This window comes from Pelophylax lessonae, assembly GCF_965119305.1.
Source record: "Pelophylax lessonae genome assembly, chromosome: 1".
Taxonomy (NCBI): domain Eukaryota; kingdom Metazoa; phylum Chordata; class Amphibia; order Anura; family Ranidae; genus Pelophylax; species Pelophylax lessonae.
The window spans coordinates 521,117,167-521,130,805 of record NC_138768.1 but is presented as its reverse complement, the minus strand read 5'-3'; the positions used below and the strand labels follow the sequence as shown (position 1 = coordinate 521,130,805).

At 43.5% G+C, this 13,639-nt stretch overlaps 2 protein-coding genes across 3 annotated transcripts in view; one reads left to right on the top strand and one right to left on the bottom strand.

Annotated features, from left to right (window-relative positions):
• The window catches only part of ARHGAP45 (Rho GTPase activating protein 45), a 179,253-nt gene extending 168,145 nt beyond the window's left edge, over nt 1-11,108 (top strand). For both annotated transcript variants that reach the window (XM_082264696.1, XM_082264695.1), the window contains one exon: nt 10,606-11,108. In XM_082264696.1, coding sequence (XP_082120822.1) covers nt 10,606-10,952 — 347 coding nt within the window. In that variant the 3' untranslated portion in view covers nt 10,953-11,108. The remainder of the gene's footprint in view (nt 1-10,605) is intronic.
• Nucleotides 11,109-11,839: 731 nt separating this feature from the next.
• Nucleotides 11,840-13,639, bottom strand: part of POLR2E (RNA polymerase II, I and III subunit E) — a 39,384-nt gene continuing 37,584 nt past the window's right edge. Inside the window, exon 7 of the mRNA XM_082264756.1 lies at nt 11,840-11,940. Within this exon, the coding sequence (XP_082120882.1) occupies nt 11,875-11,940 (66 nt within the window). The 3' untranslated portion in view covers nt 11,840-11,874. The remainder of the gene's footprint in view (nt 11,941-13,639) is intronic.

The window sequence follows — 13,639 nt, the reverse complement described above, 5'->3', positions numbered from 1 at the left end:
GGTACGTACTATCCCGACGCCCTGCTCGTGAGGGATGCTCGAGTAGAGAGCCTCTACATCCAAAGTCACGAGCATGGCGTCGGGAGGAACGACCATATCCTCAATCATTTTTAGAAATTCAAGTGTATCCTTGACATAGGACGGTAAACGAACAACATGGGGTAATAAAAAGAAGTCTATCAGACGGCTAGCATTTTCTGTTAAGCTTCCAATGCCTGATATAATAGGCCTTCCTGGGGGCGTTGTCAAATTTTTATGGGTTTTAGGGAGGGAATAGAATGTAGCTTGTCTAGGGAACTTATTGTTCAGATAGTCGTAACAATCCTTGTCAATTAAAGCTGATTGATAGGCACATCCAATTATGTCCAAGTATTGAGCCTGATATCTCTTCGTAGCTAACAGGGAAATCTTTTTGTACCAGTTCTTGTTTGTAAGAATATCTGTACACATTTTTTCATACCCTACCTGGGTCATTAGTACTAGGTTACCACCCTTGTCCGAGGGCTTAATAACAAGGTCCGTGTGGTTTTTCAATCTATTTATTGTTTGTATTTGTTGCTTGGATAAATTGTTTTGTGTAGGTGGAAGTTCACAGTTTTTTATTTCTCCTATAACCGATGTTAGAAAGGCCCAAATATTTGGATTGTGGTTAAATCTGGAAAACTATTTGATTTAGGTTTAAAAGGAATTTGTCTCTCGTTATGAGAGGTGCTAGGTGGAGGTTGGCTGGAGGATTGGGATTCCGAGGGATCCCCTTCCTCCAGTAGCAGGATTAGGTCCCGTAGAGCACGGAATTCTTGCATTGTGTAATTTTTTATTTTTTCAGAGATTTCTTTATCTTGTGCAGTTCGTTTACGTTCAGGATCATAAATATGTTTGTACGTTAGGTTCCTAGCAAACATATAAATGTCTTTTATTGTGTCATATTTGTCCAACGAAGCTGATGGACAGAAGGTGAGGCCCAGTTCTAACACTTCCACCTCTTGTGAGGATAGTTGATAGGGAGTGAGGTTGATGATAGAAAATTTTAAGTGGGTAGATTGAGTGTCGTGTTCAATTGAAAATTTGAGGTTTGTGCCTGTGATGCCGAAAAATGAGAGTCCAGGGTCGTTTGTCTTTGTGTACCTACATAAGGTGTGGTAGTTGAGAGTGTACTGGTCAGCGGGGCGAGTGAACTTGCTCCTAGGGATGAGGTGTGAGGGTTGGGTGGTCCAACAGGTGAAGGAGTGACGGGGTTAGTAGTGGATGGCTCTAGCATTTGTATAGCTTGGAGGGCCAAACCACCAAGATATGGGTCTTGGGTATCCAGGGCCTCATGTGTTGTGATATTATTTAGTTTAGATGTGGGTCCAACAGGACCAGATCCAGATATGGGAGGCTGGAACTTGGACCCTTCATCTGGTCGTTTTTTAGAGCGTGGTGTGTACGTGCCATTTTCTTGTGGACCACGCTTTCGTGTGGTTGGGTCAGTTTTGGGTCTTGTATCCTGATTTAGATCTTGCCGATACTTTAGATCGGTCAGATTGCATGGAGATTGAAGATGAATCCGATTCCCAATCGGTTTCTTTATGTCCTGAATTAGATGGATGGCCACGAGGGCCACGTGGATAGCGAGATCGTCTAGGACCATTAGGTCCTGGCCATCGATACGCATATCCTTCTGTGAATGCCATTTTGTCTTTAAGAAATTTAGTTTGTTTTTTACATATAATCTCTTTATTTAATTTGATTCCATAGTCCTTTACCTCTTTCCACCTAGATTCATACTGTGTATGTTTTTTTAGGCCTTCATGTTTAGTATATAAGGAGGAAAGTTCTGCATCTAAAGTGGCCAAGTCAAGTCTATACTGGGACACCAAAAGCTGACATAGGTCTGTACTACATTTTGTTAGGATGCGTTCCCAAAGTGTCTTAAATTCATTTGATACATTGTCAAATGACGGGAAAAGATGGATACGTAAGCCCATAGGGCATACATTCGCTTGAATATATTTTATAAAGAATTCAATGTGCCAGTATAGGTTTGACTTTCTTTTGATTAATTTTTTGACTGTGCCTATATATTGATTTAGGCTAATATCATCTTTGGCTGGGATATTGCATGAGGACTCGATCTCACTCATGAGACCCGTCCAAGCATTACCCACAAACTCCATGATGTCCTAGATATTGTCTCTTATTCAATTTGCACATCAATTGCCTATAGCCCGTATATTTATATATTTGGTGTTACCAAACACATCAGAGAAGAGGGGGAAAAAAAGGGGACAGAAAAAAACAACAAAAGGGGAAAACCAACCAAGAACCCAATAAACGACTTTCGATGAGAGAGGGCCAATGACCCAAGAGGGGATAATTAATTGAAAACTGTTGAAAACCGATAATGGTTTGACATATTATAACTAGCGCACTTTCTATATCCAACCCAAATACAAACATACAGGAGCGTTTGTATTTATACTCCTTGTGAACATCGGCTCCCCCATTTATGAGCTCAGTGACCGTCTTTTAGTCCTCCTCGTTACAGTACCAAAAAAGTTCAGAATATACACTGTACAGGTACGTTCATATCCTATACAGATATGTTTTCTTTATCATTTATATATACTGATGCCTAAAAAATAGTGTTACCCATTTCATACGGTGTGTGTCCCCACATGTGTCCCAATGGCTGTCCTCTTGCCTTCCCACCGGGCCTCCCCCCCTGCTGGCTAGAACAGTAATATCATATGTGTTAAATGCGTTTTCTTTTACATTGACATTGTATATCACATATAAAATGCATTATTCTCATTTATGGAATATGTATTAAATAATACATTTTGTCTCCTCAAAATTACTTATGTTTTTATACAGACAAAACAATTATTAAGCTCCAGACGAAGCTTTCACCGAGAAGGCGAAACATGTTGAGCAAACTGTCATGAGTAATGTATACCATGTGTTTACTGTAAACTTCAGCCGACCCTGCTGACTGGCACCCTGAGCATCGAGGTGTCCGCCGGCAGGCTCTGTCTGCTTTGAAGTATATCACATTGGATGTATGCATAATACAACTTGTTCTGTACACAACTGTTCCCATACTATATGAAGGTCTAGTACCTCATGTAATATTATATCTCATACTGTCGACCGTTTTCTGGTCTTATGTTCAATGTAGATTTTTCTCATCTGCTTGTATCACTAGATGTTTTTAAAGTGTTTGTTTAATAAAAAGCAATTTTATGAAAATTTAGTGCCCGAAATCCTTGTCTCCCAACCTTTCCATATCCTAGTCTCCAAGTAGAAAATCCAAAGTGAAAACTCAACAAACCACACTAAATGACTCACCAGAAGTAATGACCCGCTTATTATCACACTGTCAATCAGCCCAGTGATCTTTCTCCAAAAGACGCTATCAACTTGTAGTCCTTATCCTCAGGTATGTATGAAAAGGAAAAGCGAACAATCCCTAATCGCTTAACACGGATTTATTTTAAACCACATGAAAGCAGAATAGTGCACTTACATATCATAAGTGTCATTCTCAACACCAAGGTATACCAGTATATCCCTTTACACCATGCTGGTGCGAGGGCACTCTCACCAACAGAAAGACACCCCACCCTACTCGTTTCATAGAGAGGACGTCTTTATGGACAGGTTGCACTGTATTTATATTGCATTGGATGCTTAATAGAAGATTTAAAAAAAAAAAAAAACTTATTGCATGGGACAAGTTGAAGCACATAGACACATTGTGATCATTTTTACACAAGATTTTCATAAATGTATTGCATTTATTTGATTGCAGTTTTTTATTTGGAATTAATGAATCATTGCACATATTTATTTTTGCATATATATATATTTTTAGACTATGTTAATAGATTTTACAGTTGCTTTGGAGGTAGTAATTGTTTGGTAATCGTTTGGTGGTAGTATTGGTTTTTATTGCACTGAATACTGGGCATGGCTTAAAGGAGTGTGGTATGAGACAATTTGCTTAGTATAGAACAAAGCAGTGTTAAATAGGGAATGTACAGCACAGTATCCATGGAGGGACCATAGACCATCATTTGACATTGGGGCACCTGTACAGGGGTCAGCAGTAAAAGACACTGACTGCAGAGGTCAGTATCAAGGGACGCAAAGGTCAGGGGTAACATAGTTCAGGGGCCAGTAGTGCCACGGAGTTAAGGGGTCAGTTGTAAGTGATGTGGAGTTCAGGAATCAGCAGGGATGCAGCATTCAGGAGTCAGAAAAAAGTGATACAGAGTTCAGAACTCCAGCCAGTGATGGCTGAGGTACTCCATTTCCAGTTTTAACTCCTGGGATGTGCCCCACAGAATTCATTGGACAGCGAGTTTCCATCTATGATAGTATTGGACTTTCTTTATTGTTTCATGCCTTCTTGATGGTTGATCTAGGTCACAGCCGTGACATTTCTGACTGCACCCTGATTGTATATATATATATAGAGTACTTGCAGAAGGGGGGTCCAATGTTGCAGAGTCATCCAAACTGCTCTGAGCTCCAGAATGGTGATGGGGAGCGTGGCTTCCACAAGTGACTATGATCCCTGGACTGTGAGGGAATGGAACACTTCTCAGCAGCCTAAAAGAATAGCATCTGTTGTTATCACTTTCCAGTGATAGGGAAAGAAAAACCTATTGTTAGGGCTGGGCTTAAAAATGCACCAAGCCAGGATGTTCCTTGCTTGACTGGACAAGAGCCTAAGAAGGTCGAAAGAACGATTGATCATGTTTGTTCCAGGTCTAGGTGTTGTATAGGAGAGCGCTTGAATGAAATTGGGCAAATGATACAGCTCCAAAAAAAGGCTACCATTAGTTCTAGAATTCGTATTGTGGGATGTCTCTTTGATTTCATTTTTGGAGTATGGTCCTAGATGTCTACAGATGCCATGTATTCCTCTTGTCTCAGGCAATTACTGACCTTGCAGAGTCCATGCAAAATTTTGGAATTTGAAGGTATTTGTTGAGGGATTTTAAGTCCAGAATATGACAAACACCTCTGTTGGGCTCTGGTATAGTGAACAGGTTTGCATAAAATCATTTGAACTGGTCTTAAGGACATACTGGCACAACTATTCCCTGTGACAAGTGGTGGGTTTGGGCATCTGCAAACCTGACTGTCCTTGGGCATTTAGTGGTTGATGCGAGGTATGACACCATTGCCAGTGTAGAGTTCTGCACCCCTTTCAAACCACAGAGAAAGGCAAATTGTATCAGATGTCCCTCACTTTAAGGAGCAAGTCCCCCTTCATTGGGAAGAGGGATTTGAGGAAGACTTGCTGGGCTTTGTGGTCCAAGTCTTGGGCTGAACTTAGGTTCTGATTTTGAAGCCTGGGTAGAGTGTTTGGGTGCTCTGTGTTTTAAGGAGGTAAAGGCTCCTAAAGAGGGGGCCTTCTGTTGTGGGAGTAAACCCTTCCCTTTTGTGACATATGTCATGAATTGGTCAAGTGTTTCTCAAAACTGACATCGGTCTTGAAAAGGCATTTGTATGAGGTCCTTTTTATAGGTAGCTTTAGCTGTCCAGGCTTTTAGCTATAAGGTTCCGCACATGAAAGCGGAGATTAGGGCCATTCTAGAAATCTGTCTCATGACATGTGCTAAGGAGGGTCAAACTCCATTTCATTGGGGGCCACATCCGCATTATAGTTGCCCCCAATGGGCCGGTTGTATCTGCAAGACTGTCTAGAACAATCCCCCCCCCCCCCAACCATCAAGAGTCCCCCACCCTCCCTTACATCACAATTCACCCCACCTTACCTTGTGCTGCTGCTGGGAAGCAGAAAGTGCAGGGTCTAGAGGAGGGCTGGAGTCTGGTGAAACCAGGTAAGGTGGAGATGAGGGGGTGTTGTAGCTGTACAGAGAGGCGCAGGATCTGTAGGAGTTCTGTTTTCCTCTCTGCTGCCAACTGCTGGGGGGCAGAAATGAGCCTCTCCGTGGCTGCGTAGAGAAGCGCAACATCTGGCAGAGTCTTGTCCTCCTCCCTGCTACAGACTGCTGAGATGGAGGGAGTGCCACCGCTGCAGGAGAGGTGCAAATAAGTTATGAAATGGCCTGGTGGGCTGGATTCGGCACATTGGCCTTGTGTTTTGACACGTGTTCTAAGGCATCCATAAACAAAAAAAAAGAAATTAGAGCAGAATGTAGCTGCTGTAATTGCGGTGTTAGGGCATGATCCTGGGAAAAAAAAAAAAAAGGCCATTCATTGCCCTAGTCCAGTTAGCTGCAGTTTGACATACTGAAATTGCAGAGTGAACTGGTTGCAGGGCTGAACCTGCAAAAGTAAGAAGAGGCTTTAACTGTTTTGCTGCCAGGCCCTGTGCTCCACTTTTAAACTTAAGGGCCGTACACACCTACCGATTGTCGGCCGTAAATATTTGGCCAACGTCCAATCGGCCGATTGTCGGCTTGTTAGTATGATGCTTCCGACAACCGACTGCGACTTTTCGGCCGAACAAAATCCGGTGTGCAGGCTTTAAAATTTTTGTTGGCCAACAAAGAGCGGCCGATTGTTCGTCAGTCAGTACAGATTTCGGCCGACAAAAATGTGATGATCAAGACGGCATGCTCAGTGAGGAAAAAACACACGAAAAGTAGACCAGAACATGACATCACTTCTGCAGTTGGTTGTTGTTGGCCGACAAAATTCGTGTGCAGTCTTGAGCACTTTTCAACCAACAAAACAGCACCGGACAAAAGACGGCCGATCGTTCGGCCGACAATCGGTACGTGTGTACGGAGCTTTAGCTGGCCAGGCCATTTTTGCAAATTTTCCTCTGCTTTTTTTTATTTTTTCCTTATAGCTTTCAGAGTTTGTTAAAGAGCCCCCCAAACCATATATTTTCTGAAAGCACATGACCAGTAGAATAGAAATAAGGTGCTACTGATTTCTAGAGCACATTGATATTTGGGCAAATGTTTATCAAATCAATATTTTTGCTAAAAATACACCAAAATCATTATTAGATAAAAACACAGCATATTTTACAAATATCCTGCAAAATATAAAAGCTAACCTGTATTGAGTTAATAAAAAAAAAAAAAAAAAAAAAAAATGTAAATTTTAGATTGGCCTTTTTGCGAAATGGTGAAAATCGAACATACGCAATGGAAATATTCAAATTTCTCGAAAAATCTAGAGGTTTTCATTGTTTTTACTTACAGCTTTCAGAGTTTAAGACCCCCAAAACCATATATTTTCTGAAAGCACATGACCTGTAGAATAAAAAGGTGCTACTGCTTTTAATACCTTGCGATATTGCGCAAATGTTTATCAAAACTATATATATCCGCTAAAAATTGTCTAAATTAATTTTTAGCAGATATAAACAGAGCAAATTTCAAAAAAATCCTACTAAATATAAATGCTTAACCTGTATTGAGTTAATAAATAACAAATTTCTCTTACGTCCTCTGACAGTCGCCGCCCAATGGTATTCGCCTTCACTAATGGGTAATGGCGCATTCTGCAGGAGCAGGCTATGCACATAATTCATTATCAGGTTAATACAAAAAAAACTTTTTTATACCTCGGCACGCCACTAGAGGGCCATCCCTCAGCCATTTTCCTAGACCCAATCTCGATCTTACCTCAGTTTTATGCTGCCTAGCGTCAGGAGTAGACCTAGGTCTCGGTTTTTTTCTTTGTTTTTTTTCTGAATTTGTGTTTTTTCTTTACACAATAGATTTTTATTTTCTCTCACTATCACTAGTTAGTCAGGGATTCCTTTCCTGGAGGACTACAAGTGACTGCAGAGCTGGGCCTCGGACTGGGTATCATAGATCCTTATGGAGTCCCAGCCTGCCAACGAGCGTCGCAGGTTACTGGTACGCCCAGGCCTCGCAACAACAGTGCCCCTCCATATGGGGACGAGCCTGCAGAGCTGCGTCTTTGCTGAGGATGTCTCAACCCAGATCGCCCGCGTGTTGCCAGCGTTCCTCCATGGCTGATGGCACCCCCACTTAGGGTAGGAGGTATCCCGTATCTGAGCGGTGCCCGCTTCCTGGATGGCGAGCACTGATACCCCCTTGTCCCTGGGGACGTTTGGGGCCCACGCTCAGGGGATAGTAGGGCTGGTGGTCTCTGTAGGGTCCCCCTTCTGGCCGGGTTGGTGGTTTTCTCCCTTCCCCCTGCTCCCACTGGGGGCGCTGTATGGGTCTCCCTGGGGTCCCTGCTGTTAGCCAGACTGTGTTAAAACACTTATTTTTCCGCCTGTTGGGGCGGCCGCCATGTTTTCTGGTGTGCAGAATCTCAGCTCTGTGTGAGGACAGCAGCCATGTGGAATTCTGCATGGGCTCTCGGTCGGGCGCCATCTTGGATGTGGGCAACATGCCTAGTAAGGGCAAGCAGCCATTTTCCCTGTGACTTTTGTCATTGACTTTCAATAGGCACCTTTTCTCTGGGCTCGAGGGCTGGCCTCTAGCGCTGTGAGGTCACTTCCTCCTTCTCACTCTTCTGTGCAGGACGCATGGTGGGCAAGTACTGACAGGCTGGGGGATTTTTGCTTATTTCTCTGCCATTTTTCAACCAAATCGAATTTTACTTGTGGCTAGTGTGTTTCCTCAAGGGGCTCTTTCAGTTAGTGCAAATTGCGGGGGGGGGGGGTCCACGGGAACTGCCGATTTAAAGGGCCAGCGTCCCTTTTTAATTTAAAGGCAAAAATGGAGTCCCAGGACAATAAATTCCCGCAGAGCTGGTGGGGGCTTCGGGTACACCTGAATCCTCCTCCATGGCCTCCATATCTGCTGCTCTTGAGACTTTGGTGTCCCAGGTGAATCTGCTAATGTCGGAACACTCCTCCAAAAAATGGCCTATGCCCTCCCAGTCCTCTGACTCTGAGCCAGAATTGGTTGCCACGGACGAGGGCCCCCCTGAGGGGTCCCAGTCCCCTGCTTCTGATCGGGAATATTCCCCCTCAGTAGCGCGGGAACGCGCTAAGATGGATCCCTCATTAGCGCCATTAAAGAAGCTCTCATTTTTGACGATGTGCCATCTCAGTCATGCAAGCGGTCTGCCTTCGGGTTCAGCAGACCCCAGAAGTCTGGTCAGGCTTTTACCTGCCCTGAGGAATTTCACGGCATTGTGAATGACCAGTGGCGGCACATTAAGCACACGTTGGTGATGCCTAAGCGTTTTTCCAACCACTATCCTTTCGTGGAGGTGGTAGAAAAACGTTGGACGGTATCCCTAAAAGTGGATCACACTGTGTCCAGGCTGCACAAGTCCACTTTGATGCCGGTAGAGGATTCCCCAGTTTTCAAGGATCCGGCAGATAGGCGTGTGGAGGCACTCGCCCGTCACATTTATATGATGGCAGGTTCCTGTTGAAACCTGTTTTTGCCTCGGTGATGGCCTCTCAGGCGCTCACGGTGTGGGGCAAGGGGCTTCGCAGCACCCTGATGGCGGAGTCGGCTTCTCCGACCTCCCTTGACTTGGTGGATCAGCTCATCCAAACTAGGAAGTATCTGTGCGACGCGGCCTTGGACGAGGCTCCTTTGGTCACCAGGTTGTCGGCGGTGGGGGGATCGCGATCGGCCGCATTACCTGGTTGAAGAGCTGGTCGGCTGACCACGCGTCCAAGAAGACGGTATCTGATATTCCCTATGCGGGGGGGGGTCGTCTTTTTGGGGAAACTCTGGACGAGTTGATCAAGGGGCTCACAGGAGGTAAGAGTACTCTGTTGCCCCAGGTCACTAAGGGTAAGTCCCCCCGCACGTGGAGGGGGCCCTCCTTCAAGACTCAACGTACTTCCTTTTCAGCGACCTTTGGCGTCGCATTCCTTGGTCCGCACCTTCATTCAGGGGGTGTGGCATTTGGCTCCCCCGAGGAGAGCTCCTTTGCCTCCATGGGATCTTAATTTGGTTTTGTTGGTGCTACAACAACCTCCCTTTGAGAACATCCTCTTCTGCGTCCTCTTCTCCCAGAATGCGCCTGTACCGCTCGTCACTTCCGGTGCGGCGCCGCATTCCTCCACAGCTTCTGGGCATGCTCAGAAGCTGTTTAGCAGGGAATGCGGCGCCGCACTGGAAGTGACGAGTGGGGCCGGTGTCGGGGCATTGATTCCTGGGAGCGATGACGTTCAGCTCCCAGGAATCATTGCAAATCAGAAGTGAGGGTGCGGGCCGAGGGAGGAAGTGGAAGAAAGGTGAGTATATTTTTCTACAATAAGTAAAAAAAAAAAAAAAAATCTTAACTATCCATTTCTTTTTCAGGTGACAAATCGGAAGCGGATGGCCACAAAATCGATTGTCGATTTTGTGGCCGGAACTCCGCTTTAATATTTGCAGTGTGGGTACAGCCCAAAAACATTTTTGCTCAGAGTTGGGCTTTAAGCTTTGAAGGAAACCTGTACATGAGACTGCCATTGCTTCTGACTTTATATGCTAGTTGCCTGGTTTAATACTGGATGTTGAACTTTAATACCTTCTCAGTTGCTGACTCCAAACAAAGTAAGGCCTGAAGTTGTGACTTCACTTGCTCTGCCTACCTGTGTGCCAGAAAGCCAAGCATGTTGCACTTGCAGAATGTCAGCAATGGCAAACTCAATTTTATCAGTGCAGACTTTAATTAATGACCTATATTTTTTTTTTTTAGTGTCAGTTGGATCTGTGGATTCGGACACTGAATCAGATGGAGGTGAAGAACTGCCCAGGCAATGGGAAACTATGGCCACTTGTGGTCCGCTTTCAAAAGAAGCCATTGAAACCGGCACAGATGACATCCCCTACATTGGAACAGATGTACAGTCTGAGTCAGAAGAAGACAATGCTAAAAGTCAAGATCTAGCAGGAAGCAACACAAATCAGTCTAACAATGTGCTATTAACCGCTCAAGTTAGGAGGACCCCTTTGCATTGCCAGCGTACACTTCCCATTATCCGTTTGCTACAAGGAAGATCCGCACTGAGCTCTTCATCTGGACGCTATCCTCAGTTTGTATAGGGTACTGAAACCTCCCATGTGTTTTACAATCCATTTACTTAAAATTAGCTACAGGTTTTAAAAAGACTGTCACAAAGCAAACAACCTCTGTAACTTGGCTGCTGGATGCAGCCCGTTCACCTCTACCACCAGTCTAGTTCCAGGGAAGTGGCCTAGTGCATTAGAATTCGTTTCACGGTCACAGAAAAAATTACACAGCTTGAGTCAAGGACTAAACTACTTTGATTGCAACAGAGGCCCGTTAAAGTCTAAATGGCCAAAACATATTAACATTGGATATAATGGAGAAGAATAGAGCCTTTTGGCTGGAGTTGGGCTTGATGCATAAAGGGCACTTTTCAGTAGTAGCAGCTTTCAGCTATGTGTGTACAGAATCCACATGAACATGTAACCTCACCATAAATGGTACAAGAGAACAGATCTCAGCTCTGCATCAGGGGTCATGCAGAGACATTTAAGAGATTGTGCATATAATTATGAAGCTTGTGTGTCTGATATGTGTATTTGCTTTAAATAAAGAGTCACTTTTTCTATAAAAACACAAACACACATTTATTTTTCTTTCCATTTATTGGGTACTAGGCATGAAAACCACTTTATAAAAGCTAAATACTTGTCACCTGCCCCATTTACAGAAAGATAATGTTAAATACAAAATTACACTCCAATTTTGTTGTTCCGTCAGAGTATGCAATAGTTATTTTTCCCAATATAAAAAAATAGAGGGGCCTGCTGCTAACTGAGCAACTTATAGAAGCACTGTCATTTAAGTGTCAATCACACTTTTCAAGATTCACACTTTTCAAGATTCTGAGTACATGTTCTTGTAGTCTCTTCTGTTGACTAGCTCTGGTTTGCCTCCATCTTCAAATAATGCACTTCTCCTCGAAGTTTCTCAATTTCCCATGGCAGAAATCACACCTCACTGGACTAATCGGTATGTAATGTAACGACCAGCAGTCTCACTAGGACGAATAATCTTTACCACCTATGGAAAACCAAGCAACAGGATTTAAGTGCCACAAAATATGAAGTTAGGTTACAAATAAAGCAATTAGCAATGAGATTTTCCAGATTTTATAGCTCAGTTTACCCTTTGGTCTATTTACAACCTGTCTTTTTCCTGCAGTGAACTTTTACTGCATGGAAATGCATTTCAAGTAGAAAGCACTGTTCCTTGCCACGTGCTAAAGGTACACCATAAAGCTTTTTTCATATGTACAGAGCAAAGCATTGGTAAAGCTTCAAACAACTTTGTTGAAGCCTATTACACACACTATTTACACACCCACCCTTTAGTTCCAGTATGGAGATGTTAAACATAAAAAAACTTAATAGAAATTCTGGCTATCACTTTAAACTGTTGTCAGGCAATTAAAGGTTTACAACAAACGTCTAGCAGTGCTGAAGCTTGCTTAACCTGGTACACACAATGAGATGATTGGATGAATTGAAAACATAGGTGTTACTAAAGTTATGAAAATTCTCGTGTGATAATACAACTTCGGAAGTGATGCATTTGTATTGTATTTTCCGATGAAGACTGTTCTGATTAAATGAAAATCGTATGAAAGAAAAATTTTCACGTTTGTCCTTAGAGATAATAATTAGCTTTTGAGAGCTGATCATGACCGTTCATCCTGTGTGCTAACCATCAGAAAATAGTATGATCGCTTCAAAATCAGTATTTCTAATCGTGTGTACAGGCCATTAAAGCCTAACTCCAGGTTTGACTGAACTTTGAATATTGGTCCAAACTAACTATTTCCTTCAACGGGTGCACTCCGTGAGTGCTCTATAAAAGCTCTAAGTATCATTAACGCTATGTTGCGGCAGCTGGACGGGGACTTCCCTTTCTGTTCCTGGAACAAAATGGAGTCAGGCTGAGTGGTTTTTCAGCCTTTCACAGGAAACCTTGTATTTTCTGAATAAATGAAAGGCTTCCTCTGATTGGCTGAGGAAGAGGGGGAAGAGGGCATGACATCTGCCCACACCTCAACCCCAGCCTTTATGTTTAAATTGCCTAGATGGGTGGGTATCAGTCTCAAGCAGTGGGCATTACTGGGCAGAGTGAATTTGTATGCACACTAGCCTAGGCAACACCTACATGTGATGCAGACACTCCATGACTGAAAGAACTAAAATCCAGTAATTGAGGGTGATGGGCCAGCAACAGTAAGGTTGGGGAGGAGAGAATTAAATGCTATAAGGCAGGCCTTATCCGTCTTGCTGCTGCTTCTCATGCGCAGTCTACAATAAAATCATGGTAATTGCAGTACAGCTGCGCAAGACTGAAGAAAAGGGTGGAGTTCAGCTTCAACCCCTTTGCTGCCACTCGAAAATAATCAGATCACTCCGACAAGCCCCAGAAAGTACGTTCGACTGGCTTTTCAGTAACTGCACTATAAAGTTAGCATCCCCAAAAATTCCTGGAGCTGTGGTATATGCATTCAGGACGTAAAAACAAGCCATGAACATAAAAAAAAAAAAAAAAAAAAAACCACACAACACTTGTCATTTGCTGGCTGTATAAAGTGATAAAATATGGGCAATTGTGCGTATATTTCAGGGTTATACTGCAAAATTGCCTTGACGTTTTAAAGTGACAGTCAGCACTCCCTTAACCACTTCTGGACCGGAGGGTTTTCCCCCTTAAAGAGGTTGTTGTAAACCCAAATTTTTTTTAT